The sequence below is a fragment of the Bombina bombina genome, chromosome 2 (assembly GCF_027579735.1).
Source record: "Bombina bombina isolate aBomBom1 chromosome 2, aBomBom1.pri, whole genome shotgun sequence".
Taxonomy (NCBI): domain Eukaryota; kingdom Metazoa; phylum Chordata; class Amphibia; order Anura; family Bombinatoridae; genus Bombina; species Bombina bombina.
The window spans coordinates 828,699,422-828,713,110 of NC_069500.1; the positions used below are offsets into that span (position 1 = coordinate 828,699,422).

The 13,689-nt window shown below is 37.1% G+C and overlaps 1 protein-coding gene across 3 annotated transcripts in view; it reads left to right on the plus strand.

The window, feature by feature from the left end:
- The window catches only part of FZR1 (fizzy and cell division cycle 20 related 1), an 81,120-nt gene that overhangs the window by 10,539 nt on the left and 56,892 nt on the right, over positions 1 to 13,689 (plus strand). The window contains exons 2-3 of one of the 3 annotated variants that reach the window (XM_053703112.1): positions 8,266 to 8,363; positions 10,933 to 11,058. In XM_053703112.1, the coding sequence (XP_053559087.1) occupies positions 8,295 to 8,363; positions 10,933 to 11,058 (195 nt within the window). In that variant the 5' untranslated portion in view covers positions 8,266 to 8,294. Of the gene's footprint in view, positions 1 to 8,184; positions 8,364 to 9,437; positions 9,538 to 10,932; positions 11,059 to 13,689 lie in introns of those variants that run through there. The other 2 variants (XM_053703111.1, XM_053703113.1) reach the window with 2 other exon arrangements.

The following is a 13,689-nucleotide window of genomic DNA, read 5'->3' on the forward strand; positions in this document are numbered from 1 at the left end:
AACATTGGGCTTACTCCTGTGGAGTTATTCATGAGTAAGCACTGCTTGGCTAGAATGCAAGTCTGTCAAAAGAACTGAAATAAGGGGGCAGTCTGCAGAGGCTTAAATACAAGGTAATCACAAGGGTAAAAAGTATATTTAAACAATAACAATTCTGGAGTAGACTGTCACTTTAACTCACTGGTTTTTAAACCTGTCCTCAGGCCTCCCCAACGGTCTAGGTTTTCAGAAAAATCTAGGAGGAGAGCAGGTAAAATCACCATGGTTACTAATCAGCTGATTATTTCACCTGTGCTCCAGTTCAGAAAACCTCAAAATGTGGCACGTTAGGGAGGCCTAAGGACAGGTTATAAAACCAGTGCTTTAACTGGAAGAGCCAATCTGTACTTACAGGAGTAAACTAGGCCTGCCTGTGTCATTTTATTCAAAACCTATATTGTACTGTATCTTATTACCTCTGCTGAGGCCAGTTGTATATACAGTAGCTATGTTGCATATTAATATACATTTTTACCTCTGTCACTACCTTGTATTTAAGCCTCTGCAAACTGCCCCCTTATCCTGGTGCTTTTGACAGACTTGCATTTTATCCAATCAGTGCTAACTTAAACAACTCCACAGGAGTGAGCATAATGTTATATCTATGGCAACCATGAACTTGCGCTGTCTAGCTGTGAAATTATCAAAATAGATAAAAAGGCGGCCTTCAAGGGCTTAGACATTAGCATATGAGCCTATCTAGGTTTAGTTCTCAACTAAGAATACCAAGCGAACAAAGCAAATGCGATAATAATCATCATCATCATCATCATCAGGTAATTGTAGAGCGCCAACAGGTTCCGCAGCGCTAATATTATAAAAGTAAATTGGAAAGTTGTTAAGAATTGCATGCCCCATCTGAATCATGAAAGTTTAATTCTGACTAGAGTGTCCCTTTAAATGACATGAGAAGGGGCAAAATAAGCACCCACAAAAATATAAAATAAAGTATATTGCATTTAATTATTACAATGTCATGTCATTTTAAATTTAGTCCAGGTTACACAATTAATCATTTTACCTGATTGTCCCCTGTGAAAACACCCTCACCATAAATGCCTTACTCTGCTTTTATACGTTCCATGATCATCTGACAGTGTTTCTCAACTACAGCTCTCGCCTTCCCCAATATACAAGATATAAAGGATTTCTTACCTGACCGCAGGTGAGTCAGTAACAATGATTGAGCTGCTAATCATCTCAAGAAGTACATGTGACCTGGAGTTGAGAAACTCCACCTATGGGAGGTCTTAACCATTTCCCGCTGGGGCTTATTTGTCGAAAATCGGATAAAGATTGAAATCCTGTGATTGTTTATGCGATCGTGTAATTTCAATGATGTGATTGGGTCAGCGGGAGGGCTCCAGCCCGCGATCCCAGTTAGGAAGCAGTTATGGCTATAGTACAGCCAAATGGCTAGGAAGTTCCATGCCGTCCTAACGGCGCTAAAGAACATCCTAAGGACGTTAAGGGGTTAATCTCCAATTGTGTACAACCGGTATGGGTTTGTAGCAAGCATTTATTTTTACCCCTAATGATCCATTCTTGAAAAGGGCCATGAAAGTGAAACTTATGGTTCTGACAGAGCATGACATTTTAAGACACTTTTCAATTTACTTCTATTATCTAATTTACCTAAATATCCTTTGTTTAAAAGCATATCTAAATAAGTCCACTAGCTGCTGAGTGGTGGCTGCACATTAGAGGCCTCGTGTGAGCAGGTTCACATAAGCGAGCCTTCTGACCATCACTTTAAATTGTGTTATACAAGCCATCATTGGCCATCACTGACTCTGAAAAGGTGTGGCGTTTAAATGCTGGCCAACTCACTACATACGTGCATATGTGGCTGAAAACCGGTAAAAACCTATTGCTACAAGCATTTTTGCTAATGGAAGTATATTGTAAATATGTTATTTAAAATTGAAATGCAAACTTCAGTTTTGACCTTTCTTCTATAACTTTAAACACCTTACTTTCCTGTTAAAAAATAAAAACAATCTTGCTTGGCCCATGCACCATAGAGAGGCCACAAAGCAATTTATGTAGCCTGCAAATAAAATAGCCGGTTCAGGCAGTTTGCAGCATTTTGCTTTTTGGCCTCTCTAGGGCGCATAGAACAAGGCAACTTTTTTTGGGGGAAAAATAAAGTTTAAATGCCCCTTTAAAGTGTAAGTAAAGTTAAACTCCCAGTTGGTTACCACTTCAAAGTATATAAAAAATAAAGTATAGTTTCATTCATCAAATTTCTTAAATACATTTTTGTCATTTGTAATTTACTTTTTTTATTGTGCCATCGATTAACCTCGTTCCTCCACCTGCATCAATTTTTTTTTCCTGTTATTCGTGACGTTATCATCCGTATCTAACGGATTGATTCCCCCACTGGCATCTAAATCTCAATGAAAGACTCCCACTTCCTCTATTGCGCATGCGTTATAGCTTAAACTCTATTCCAGTCTATTTGCGCATTCACATTTGCCGCATGCGCACTTTCAACCAGATTGATCGCCATCGTTCTGAAAAGTAGCTATTTCTGAGATTGCGCTGTCAAAGTAAGTGATTATATTCTACAATTTGTATATATACTAACGAGCAATAAATAAATTATATATTAATTTACATAGATAAATTCATTTATAAACATTAACTTTAGCTAAGAACAGATGGGAAAATTGCGCATAGTTTAGCAATTCTAGAACGCGCACACTTGCTTACGCTAACGGCGGTTGGGAGCGCATCAATCATTCAGAGCAATAAACCTGGAAGAAAGAGAGGCGGAGGAGGAAGCGGCGAAGACTCGGTCAGAGAAATTTTAATTGCAATAAATTTTATTTTTAATTTTTGGACATAATAAGTTAGCGACTACAATGGTTTTAACATTATATGAGTATAACAGCATTGACAAAAGAAAAAAAAAAAAACTTTACTTTCACTTTAAGGATTTAAGAAATAGTCTCAGATTTATGTAGAATAATCCAAAAAGTTAGGATTAAAAATTGGATTTTAGGAGCCCTTGCTTCTAAAACTTAAAGGACCATTTTAGTAAAAAAATAAAAAAAATAAGACATGCTCTAATCCAGTGCTTGACAAATGTGTTTAAAAATTAGGAGCCAGTAAGAATATTTAGGAGCGAGACCGTTGGATTTGTATATAGATATATGGAGAATAACCCAAAAAGTTAGGAGCCAGGGGTAAAATTCTAGGAGCCAGTGGCTACCAGGCTCCTGGGTTTGTCGAGCCCTGCTCTAATCCATTAGAACATGTATTTTTTTTTTTGGACTATCGACCCTGTTCTACTGTGTATTTAAAGGGACACAACACCCAATTTTTCTTTCATGATTCAGACAGATTATGCAATTGAAAGCAACTTTCTAATGTACTCCTATTATCACTTTCTCTTTGTTCTCTTACTATATTTATTTGAAAAAAAGCACGAAATGTAAACATAGGAGCCGTAAGAGTAAATTAGAAAGTTGCTTAAAATCGTATGCTCTATCTGAATCATGAAAGGAGAAAAAAAAAAAAAAAGTGGGTTTTGTGTCCCTTTAACCACACCACAAAGGGGTTAAACGCACAGTAGATGTTCTGCTCAAGACCCGTGGATCACTACTGGTCTTGAGCTTAACCTGCCACTGATCCAATCAGCAGTGCTAGTCTCACTACTCAGATATGCAGCGGGTACAACTCAGGACCAGAAGTGCACCATGGGTTCCAAGCGAAATATCTTTTATGGGGGTAAATACAGAGTAGACCAGGGTTAATATAGTCAGAAAATGATATTCTCTAGCAGATTAGAGCATGTCATTTTTGACTACAATGACCCTTTAAAAAGCCCTCGGTGTAAATGCATGTTGTAATTGTGCTTTACACCAGTTTCTAAAGCATTGCAAAGCAACTGAAGTTTGTGAAACTAAATTAAAATCCCAAATGATGCAGACAGGTGTCTCTGTAGGGTATTACCCTGGCTTTACATATATCCACACCAGTCCCTATATTTGTATACAAACATACCTTATCCCAGTGCTTTACAAATCTGTTGAAAAATTAGGAGTCAATAAGAATTTTTAGGAGTCAGACAATCCTGCAGCTTGCATGGTTATAAATGCGTCTTTAGGGTGGATTGGAAGACTAGTAGTGTTTTGTAAGGTTCTTTTTTAAGCTGAATGCAGGTTTGATGTTGCATAATAGCCTTTGTGCATAGTGGGATCAATATCCTTTGTTACTGCTAAAGAGATGCATTATTCAGGTTTGTTGCATGTCTGCCTGCCTGGCTGATACGTACAGAATTTTCATTTTATTCACTTTTACACAGACTCTTTGTTTATCGCAATCTAAATTGTTTGTTTGATACAGAAAGTTATTGCGCGTGTGTCTGTTTCAAAGTTGTTTGCACTAAGTGGTGGAAAGGGATGTGTGTAAAATCAGTGCAGGAACTGAAGCATATGCATTATCATAAGACAGTCACCTGGATGGATTCATGCAAATTCATAAGTGTGACTGAGGCTTCCAGATAAGTGAAAGGCATAAAAGGGCCAAAAACAAAAATGTTGTAATATATTAGTTATATGCAAGCAATAGTTCAATAATGAAATGATCTGCGTGTTTAATCCCTGCACATGGATTACACAGTTACAGGGACAGTAAACCTACAAAATAATGTTATAGAATTCAGCATAAGATATAGTGCAGAATTCTATAACATTAGCTCCGCGCCAATTTTATCCATCAAAGTATTGCAGAGATATTTTATTACAAAGTTAAATTTTCCAGAAAGTTATTTAATTTTTTTTATAATTTATGTTCTGTTTAAATTATGGAAAGAAAAAAAAGTGTTTCATGTCTCTTTAAAGTGAGCTTCAGAACAAAAATGTACTACTGGGAGTTAGCTGAACATATCTGGTGGGCCAGTGATGAGAGAAATGTGTGTAGGCACCAATAGACAGCTAGCGCCCCGGAGTGCATTGCTGCGGCTATGTACATATGCTTTTTAACAAAGAATACTATAAAAGAGTAAATCTGATAATATAAGTGAATTTAAAATGACATTCTCTGTCTGAAGCATGAAAGTTTAGTTTGAAATCTGTGTAGTAACAATAAAGCTGTAAAAGTATCACACTGAAAAGCAATAACAGAGGGGCTTGTAAGACATTGTATATGCAGATTGCCAGTTGAAGGGCCACTTTAGTTAAAAAATGAAATGCTCTGATAGCAACCCTGTACCTCCATATGTTTAACTCCCACAAAGAGTGATTGGTTCAGCAGCACTCTGCAGCAGCACTTCTACTGTGTTTAACCTCTTTGTGGGGGTTAAACACAGGCGCATGGCCGCTAGTCTTAAAAATTACATGCACTAATAAATACATAACATTTGTTTTACTATAATGGCCCTTGAAAGGGACATGGAAGTCATTTTTGTTCATACATGCACAGTATACTTAAAGGACCACTCAACACAGTAGATTTGCATAATCAACAAATGCAAGATAACAAGACAATGCAATAGCACTTAGTCTGAACTTCAAATGAGTAGTAGATTTTTTTCTGACAATTTTAAGTTATGTCTTTTTCCACTCCCCCTGTACCATGTGACAGCCATCAGCCAATCACAAATGCATACACGTACCATGTGACAGCCATCAGCCATTCACAAATGCATACACACTTATTCTTGCACATGCTCAGTAGGAGCTGGTGACTCAAAAAGTTTAAATATAAAAAGACTGTGCACATTCAGTTAATGGAAGTAAATTGGAAAGTTGTTTAAAATTACATGCTCTATCTGAATAATGAAAGTTTAATTTTGATTGAGTGTCCCTTTAAGATCTATCATGTTTTAAGAGCATCTAAAACTTGCTTTCTTAGCACAATGTGTAGTTTTGCAAATCAGCAATAATCCACTTGCAAACCCTGGTAAGAGAGTGTCTCTTATTTTCCTTGATTGTGGCCAATTTGTGGAGGACTTAGAGGCTATATATGTTTATCATTATGTAGCGTGTAGCCAATTCATGCAAATTTTAGCACACTTAAAAAGACAGTGAATCCAAATTTTTTCTTTTGTGATTCAGATAGAGCATGCAATTTTAAGCAACTTTCTAATTTACTTATCAATTTTTCTTTATTTAAAAAATCAGAAATGTAATCATTACATTTCTGATTTTTTAAATAAAGAAAAATTGATAAGTAAATTTTAGGAGCCAGCCCATTTTTGGTTCAGTGCCTGGGTAGCGCGTGCTGATTTGTGGCTACAAAAATGGGCTGGCCCTCAATTTTATATTCCTGCTCTTTCAGATAAAGATAGCAAGAGGACAAAAAAATTCATAATAGGAGTAAATTAGAAAGTTGCTTAAAATTGCATGCTCTATTTGAATCATGAAAGAAAATATTTGGGTTAAGTATCCCATTAATAGGCCATTTTATACCTCTTACTTTTGTTTAAAAAATGTTCTTTGCCCCACAATCCCTAAAAAGTCAAGAAAGCAAATTATATAACCCGCAAATGCTGAAAATCACAAAGCTGGTTCAGTCTATTTGCAGCATTTTGAAACCCTAGGTACAAAATTTGCTTTTTGGCCTCCCTAGAGCGTGTAGAATAAGGTACAATATTTACACAAAAACAAGAAATGTTTAAGTATTGAATTTGACTACCAGCCTCTAGGGGGCATGGGAAATTCACACTTTTCAGAGGTATTTTACAGCACAAGTGAAATAAAGACAGTATATTCATTTAAAGGGACAGAATACTACATAGATAGATAACCCCCTTTATTACCCATTCCCCAGTTTTGCATAACAAACACTGAGATAAGAGGTGGCCTTTAAGGGCTTAGAAATTATATGAGCCTAGCTAGGTTTAGCTTTCAACAAAAATTACCAAGAGAACAAAGCAAATTTGATGATCAAAGAAAATTGGAAAACTGCATGCCATATCTGACACATTTTGACAAGACTGTCCCTTTAATGGAAAGGAAATCTAAACGTAGGGAGATTGGGAATCAGCCAAGATAACTGTAGGGAATTTTACAGTTGATGGCAGTACTTGGGTTCCTATGATGGTGTAGTAATACACTATAGCTACAGGACAGGCTTGATATGATGTCACAGCAGAATGAAGCAGGTGAGGACAGTTTTGTATTGTCAGACTTGATTGCAAGTCTTAAAAGGGGACATGAAACCAATTTTTTCTTTCATGATTCAGATAGAGCATGCTGTTTTAAACAACTTTTCAATTTACTTCTATTAAAATTTGCTTCATTCTTTTTGTATTCGTTGTTGAATAAGCAACATTTCACTACTGGGAGCTTGCTAAAAACATTGAGTGAACTGATGACAAGTGGTATTTATGTTCATTGCTGCTCATGAGCCTACCTAGGTAAGCTATTCAACAAAAGATTCCAGGAGAACAAAACAAAAATTGTATAAGAGAAGAACATTGGAAAGTTGTTTAAAATTGCATGCTCTCTCCTCTGAATTGTGAAAGAAAAATATTGGATTTTATGTCCCTTTAACATATCTGTGCATTTGGGGATATGAGACCAGTAATGAGCTGAAGGGCAAAGGGGTTCTGTGAAAGCTAAACATATATGGGGCTAAAAAAGCAACAAAAGGAGGCTAAAAACAAAAAAAAGAACACTGTAGTAGCTTTATTTTTTGAACAGGACCTGCCAAAAGAAGCAGCAGAGAGAGAGAGATGCAATGACAGGCATGTCTGTTTGGTAGACAGGAATAGCAGAAGGTGGTTTAGGGACAGCTGTGTTTGTACCAGGCCTTTACATGAAAGACAGAAGTATTATAGGCCTAAATGGTGCATCACTGACAGCTGCTTGTGCAGGGAGTGCATGTGTAGAGTAATTGCAGAGAACATTGGTTGGGGGCTTAGTAACAGCTGAGAGCAATCGTATAGACATTCCCCCAATGTGTTCTCAATCCTTAGCCAGTAGAGGGAGCAGCTGAGTCAGTTGCATAGCTGCAGCTGATCCATTTATATACAAATAAAGTGTGCAGGGCTTCTTGTATTTCCATCAGCTGCTATTTTGTGAATGAGTTGGAGTATAGTGGGGCTGTAGTATGAGAGGGTTAACATGTCTTGTTTAGCATTTAATTGTGTGCTTCTCTTGTGTGATACTTACATTTCCTTCCTTGCAGCTCCCTACACCAGCTGGGTGTCTGCCCAGAGACCAGTGGCCCCTTCATCTCCCACCCATAAACCCCTTTTTTTTCTCCCAGCATCCTTTTACCCAAGCTTCGTATCAGCCATGGACCAAGATTATGAGAGGCGTCTCCTGCGGCAGATCAACCTCCAGAATGAGAACACCATGCCTTGTGTAGGTGCACAATTCATTACTTGCAAGGGGATCTTACACTTTACCTACATATGTAAAGGATCAGGGAACATGAGGTTTAGTGCAGAAGCTATAGGTAGATCCATAGAATTCTGTGCTAATTTTAGAGATGTTAATTTAGAAGTTAGCAAATTTAAATAGGGGGAGGAGCCAAATAGTAAACCGCAGATATGTTTAATGAGCCAAGAGCAGAATTTGTGTGCACTAATCTAAAAAGATAGCCAGAATAAAAAAAAAATGCTTCAGTCTCTTGGACTTCTTTGTTGACGGATAAGCAATGCACTGCTGGGAGCTATCTGAAAACATCTAGTGAACCAATAACAAGAGAAATGTGTGTAGCCACCAATCGCAGCATTGCTGTTGCTGAGCATATGCTTTTCAACAAAGGATGCCAAGGGAACAAAGCAAACTTAATAATACAAATACATTGGAAAGTTGTTTAAAATTGCATGCTCTGAATCATTAAAGTTGAATTTTGACTTTACTGTCCCTTTAACTATCTGCTAGACCAGTGATATCTCTGTAGCTTGGTTTTGAGTGCTGCAATCAAGCTAAGAAGTAACAATTAACACAAATTATTCTGGATCAGACAGCACTACTCACACCTGTGTCTGAGCAAATAGTTGCTAATATGTCCTGTACGTGGTCTTCATTGACTGTAGTTGCACAACATTTACCTCAGTGGCGCTTACACTTTAGTTTGTCAGCACAAAACACTAAAATTAGCCACAGTTTGATTATGACAAGTTACATCTATAATTACTTACATGCATATGAGCCCATTGTAGGTGGTCAATATAAGTTCTCCTGACCCCAGATCACCCTCCCTAACCCAGGCTAGCAGCTGCTCCTTTGTTTTAACCCATTTTCTACCCCTCCCCCAATTCCCACCTTTTTTCCTTCTTTCTCCCTCCACTGGCACTTTATAAATACAAGACTGGCCCCTCCCAGGAGCAAGAGGGTTAATGGTTTTGGACTCCCACCCTTCTTTGTTATTCAGGCCCAGCCCTTTTAACTTCCACAAAGCACTCTTAAATCCTGGGTCATTTCTGTCTGTTTGAATCGATGTGTATTACTTGGATTTAAACCATTTGTGGTTATGATGAAGACTAGAAACTCAATTCCTCTGACTGCCCTACAGAATTACACCATGGGGGTAACTATTCATTTAAACTTTATAGTAACCTGCAGCAATTTAGATTTTGACAGTGCTGTGATTCAGTGCATGTGTGAGCAAACACGTGCTTTTAAGCAGCTAAACAAAGTTATTGTGCTGTAGGGGGAAGGGGGCCATACATAGACAGACATACTTCACAAGGGTTTTCTATTTGCACCACTGAGTCTGTGATTATGAGACTACATTTTAAATATATAACTTTGCAAACTAGGGATATTTAGTCTCCTAACAACATTAGTTTTTCTGTATTCCTTATCTAACCAGGTTCCTTCACAGTTTTGTTAACAAGCAACTTATTATAGTCTTGAAAATAGCAAGCTAAAAAAATGTAATGCTCGCTCTCTATATTGAAAGTTTTTAGCAGGCCCATAGAAACCTGTAGCTTTTGTGCTATAAGTTATGTGTTGTGTTGCCCATGTTGCTAAATACATCTGTAGGATCATGTGTTTTTTTTTGTAAGCTATAAAGAGACCTTGTAGTTTAGAGGTTTTGTAAAATACAAAAGTCTTTGTTACCTTACTGTTTTCTTTCCCTTTTAAAGGTTTATTTTGTGGTGTTTTTTTCCTGAAAAAGTACAGCAACCGTACTGAAAGTTAAGTTTAGCCTCTTTCTACCCCATTATTTGTAACAGCGCAGATTTAAAAAAGACATATAACCCCCCTTTGCATACATTTTTTACTTTTCCTATATTCACTAAAGAGGCAAAAAAACACAAAAAAAACCCAACAACCCCACATTGTTGAAATTCAAAAGCTATAAATGAAATAGCTGGTTTAGGCAATTTGCAGCATTTTAATGTTTTGGGTTTTTGACTTCACTAGGGAGTGTGGGGCAAAACACTTTGGCAAAAAACAGGCCATCTCTTACTGTTTAAAAGATAGATAATCCCTTTATTACCCATTCTCCAGTTTTGCATAACTAACAGTTATATTAATACACTTTTTACCTCTGTGATTACCATGTATCTAAGCTTCTGCAAACTACTTCCTTATATCAGTTCTTTTAACAAACTTGCATTTTAGCCAATCAGTGCTGGTCCCTGCATATCTCCACTGAGTGAGCACAATGTTATCTATATGCCACATATGAACTAGCACTGTCTGGCTGTGAAAAACTAATAAAATGCACTGAGAGAGGCGGCCTTTAGAGGATTAGAAATGGGCATATATTTATAGGTTATAAAGTATAAATGGGTAATGAAGGCGTTTTGTCTTTTTAAACAATACAAATTGTAAAAAAAAAATCAAGTAGACTCCCATTTATTTATATATATTCTCTTTTACGATTGTTTTTTTTTTTTATTTTATTTTAAGACTGTTAAACATTTGAGCGTGGTACTAAATTTGTCACATTGCTGTTCTCTCACTTCTACAGGTAACAGAGATGAGACGGACTTTGACCCCTTCAAACTCTCCTATGTCCTCCCCAAGTAAACACGGGGACAGATTTATTCCATCCAGAGCTGGAGCCAATTGGAGTATTAACTTTCACCGGATAAATGTAAGTAAATAAATGGAAAAAAATGTAGGGACTGCGTGCTGAACCGTGTATTTTCTTTGCTTGTTTAGTGTTATTTGAGTGGAAGTATTGATGTATGGCTATTTTGTATTGTTTGTATTAGTTGTATTTATGTAATATATTCATGTGTCTTTATTCTTAAGCATGTTGATTATTGCATTTGCTTAAAGGGATGCTCTAATGCAAAAATGAGTTGTAATTTGTTAGCACTGTGTTTAGAGAGACAGTAAACACTTAAAATGTTTTTGTTTAAAAAGATGGATAATCCCTTTTATTTACCATTCCCCAATTTTGCATAACCAACACTGTTCATAGAGGTAAAAAAGTATTTTAATATAAACACTTTGTATCTAAGCCTCTGCTGACAGCCTTTTTATCTCGGATCTTTTGAGACTTGCATTTCAGGTAATTAGTACTGACCCATAACTCCATGGGAGTGAGCACAATGGTGTGTGTGTGTGTATCACATATGAACAAAAGTACACTTTTATTAGCTATTCACAGCCAGACTGTGTAATGAGGTGGACTGCAGAGTCTTAGAAATTAGCATATGAGCCTACATAGGTTTAGCCTTTAACAAAAATACCAACAGAAAAAAGCAAATTTGATGACTAAAAGTATATTGGAAAGTTGTTTAAAATTGCATGTTCTATCTGAATCATGGAAGTTTAAAGGGACAGTCAAGTCAAAATTTAAACTATCATGATTCAGATAGAACATGCATTTTTAAACAACTTTCCAATTCACTTTTATTAAATTTGCTGTATTCTCTTGGTAGTCTTTGTTGAAACATAAACCTAGGTAGGCTCATAAACTGATATGTTGTAAAACTTTCATGCTTCAGATAGAGCATTTCATTTTAAAGGGGCACTAAACCCATTATTATTTTTTTTTTTTCTTTCGTGCTTCAGACAGAGCATGCAATTTTAAGCAACTTTCTAATGTACTCCTATTAATTTTTTCTTCGTTCTCTTGCTATCTTTATTTAAAAAGCAGGAATTTGATGCATAGGAGCCAGCCCATTTCTCCAACATAGGTGTGTCCGGTCCACGGCGTCATCCTTACTTGTGGGATATTCTCTTCCCCAACAGGAAATGGCAAAGAGCCCAGCAAAGCTGGTCACATGATCCCTCCTAGGCTCCGCCTACCCCAGTCATTCTCTTTGCCGTTGTACAGGCAACATCTCCACGGAGATGGCTTAGAGTTTTTTAGTGTTTAACTGTAGTTTTTATTATTCAATCAAGAGTTTGTTATTTTAAAATAGTGCTGGTATGTACTATTTACTCAGAAACAGAAAAGAGATGAAGATTTCTGTTTGTATGAGGAAAATGATTTTAGCACCGTAACTAAAATCCATGGCTGTTCCACACAGGACTGTTGAGAGCAATTAACTTCAGTTGGGGGAACAGTGTGCAGTCTCTTACTGCTTGAGGTATGACACATTCTAACAAGACGATGTAATGCTGGAAGCTGTCATTTTCCCTATGGGATCCGGTAAGCCATGTTTATTAAGATAGTAAATAAGGGCTTCACAAGGGCTTATTAAGACTGTAGACTTTTTCTGGGCTAAATCGATTCATTATTAACACATATTTAGCCTTGAGGAATCATTTATTCTGGGTATTTTGATATGATTATATCGGCACAGAGCCTCATTTTCGCGCCGGTATGGCGCACTTGTTTTTGAGGACAGCATGGCATGCAGCTGCATGTGTGTGGAGCTCTGATACATAGAAAAGTCTTTCTGAAGGCATCATTTGGTATCGTATTCCCCTTTGGGCTTGGTTGGGTCTCAGCAAAGCAGATTCCAGGGACTGTAAAGGGGTTAAATATAAAAACGGCTCCGGTTCCGTTATTTTAAGGGTTAAAGCTTCCAGATTTGGTGTGCAATACTTTTAAGGCTTTAAGACACTGTGGTGAAATTTTGGTGAATTTTGAACAATTCCTTCATACTTTTTCGCAATTGCAGTAATAAAGTGTGTTTAGTTTAAAATTTAAAGTGACAGTAACGGTTTTATTTTAAAACGTTTTTTGTGCTTTGTTATCAAGTTTATGCCTGTTTAACATGTCTGAACTACCAGATAGATTGTGTTCTGACTGTGGGGAAACCAAGGTTCCTTCTCATTTAACTATATGTATTTTATGTCATAAATTTTTTTTAGTAAAAATGATGCCCAAGATGATTCCTCAAGTGAGGGGAGTAAGCATGGTACTGCATCATCCCCTCCTTCGTCTACACCAGTCTTGCCCATACAGGAGGCCCCTAGTACATCTAGTGCGCCAATACTCCTTACTATGCAACATTTAACATTTAATACATTTTAGCCAATATGCCCACTTATCAGCGAAAGCGCGACTGCTCTGTTTTAGAAAATTCTGTAGAGCATGAGAACGCTGATGATATGGTTTCTGAAGGGCCCCTACACCAGTCTGAGGGGGCCAGGGAGGTTTTGTCTGAGGGAGAAATTTCAGATTCAGGAAACATTTCTCAACAAGCTGAACCTGATGTGATTACTTTTAAATTTAAGTTGGAACATCTCCGCGCTCTGCTTAAGGAGGTGTTATCCAATTTGGATGATTGTGATTATCTGGTCATTCCAGAACCACTATGTT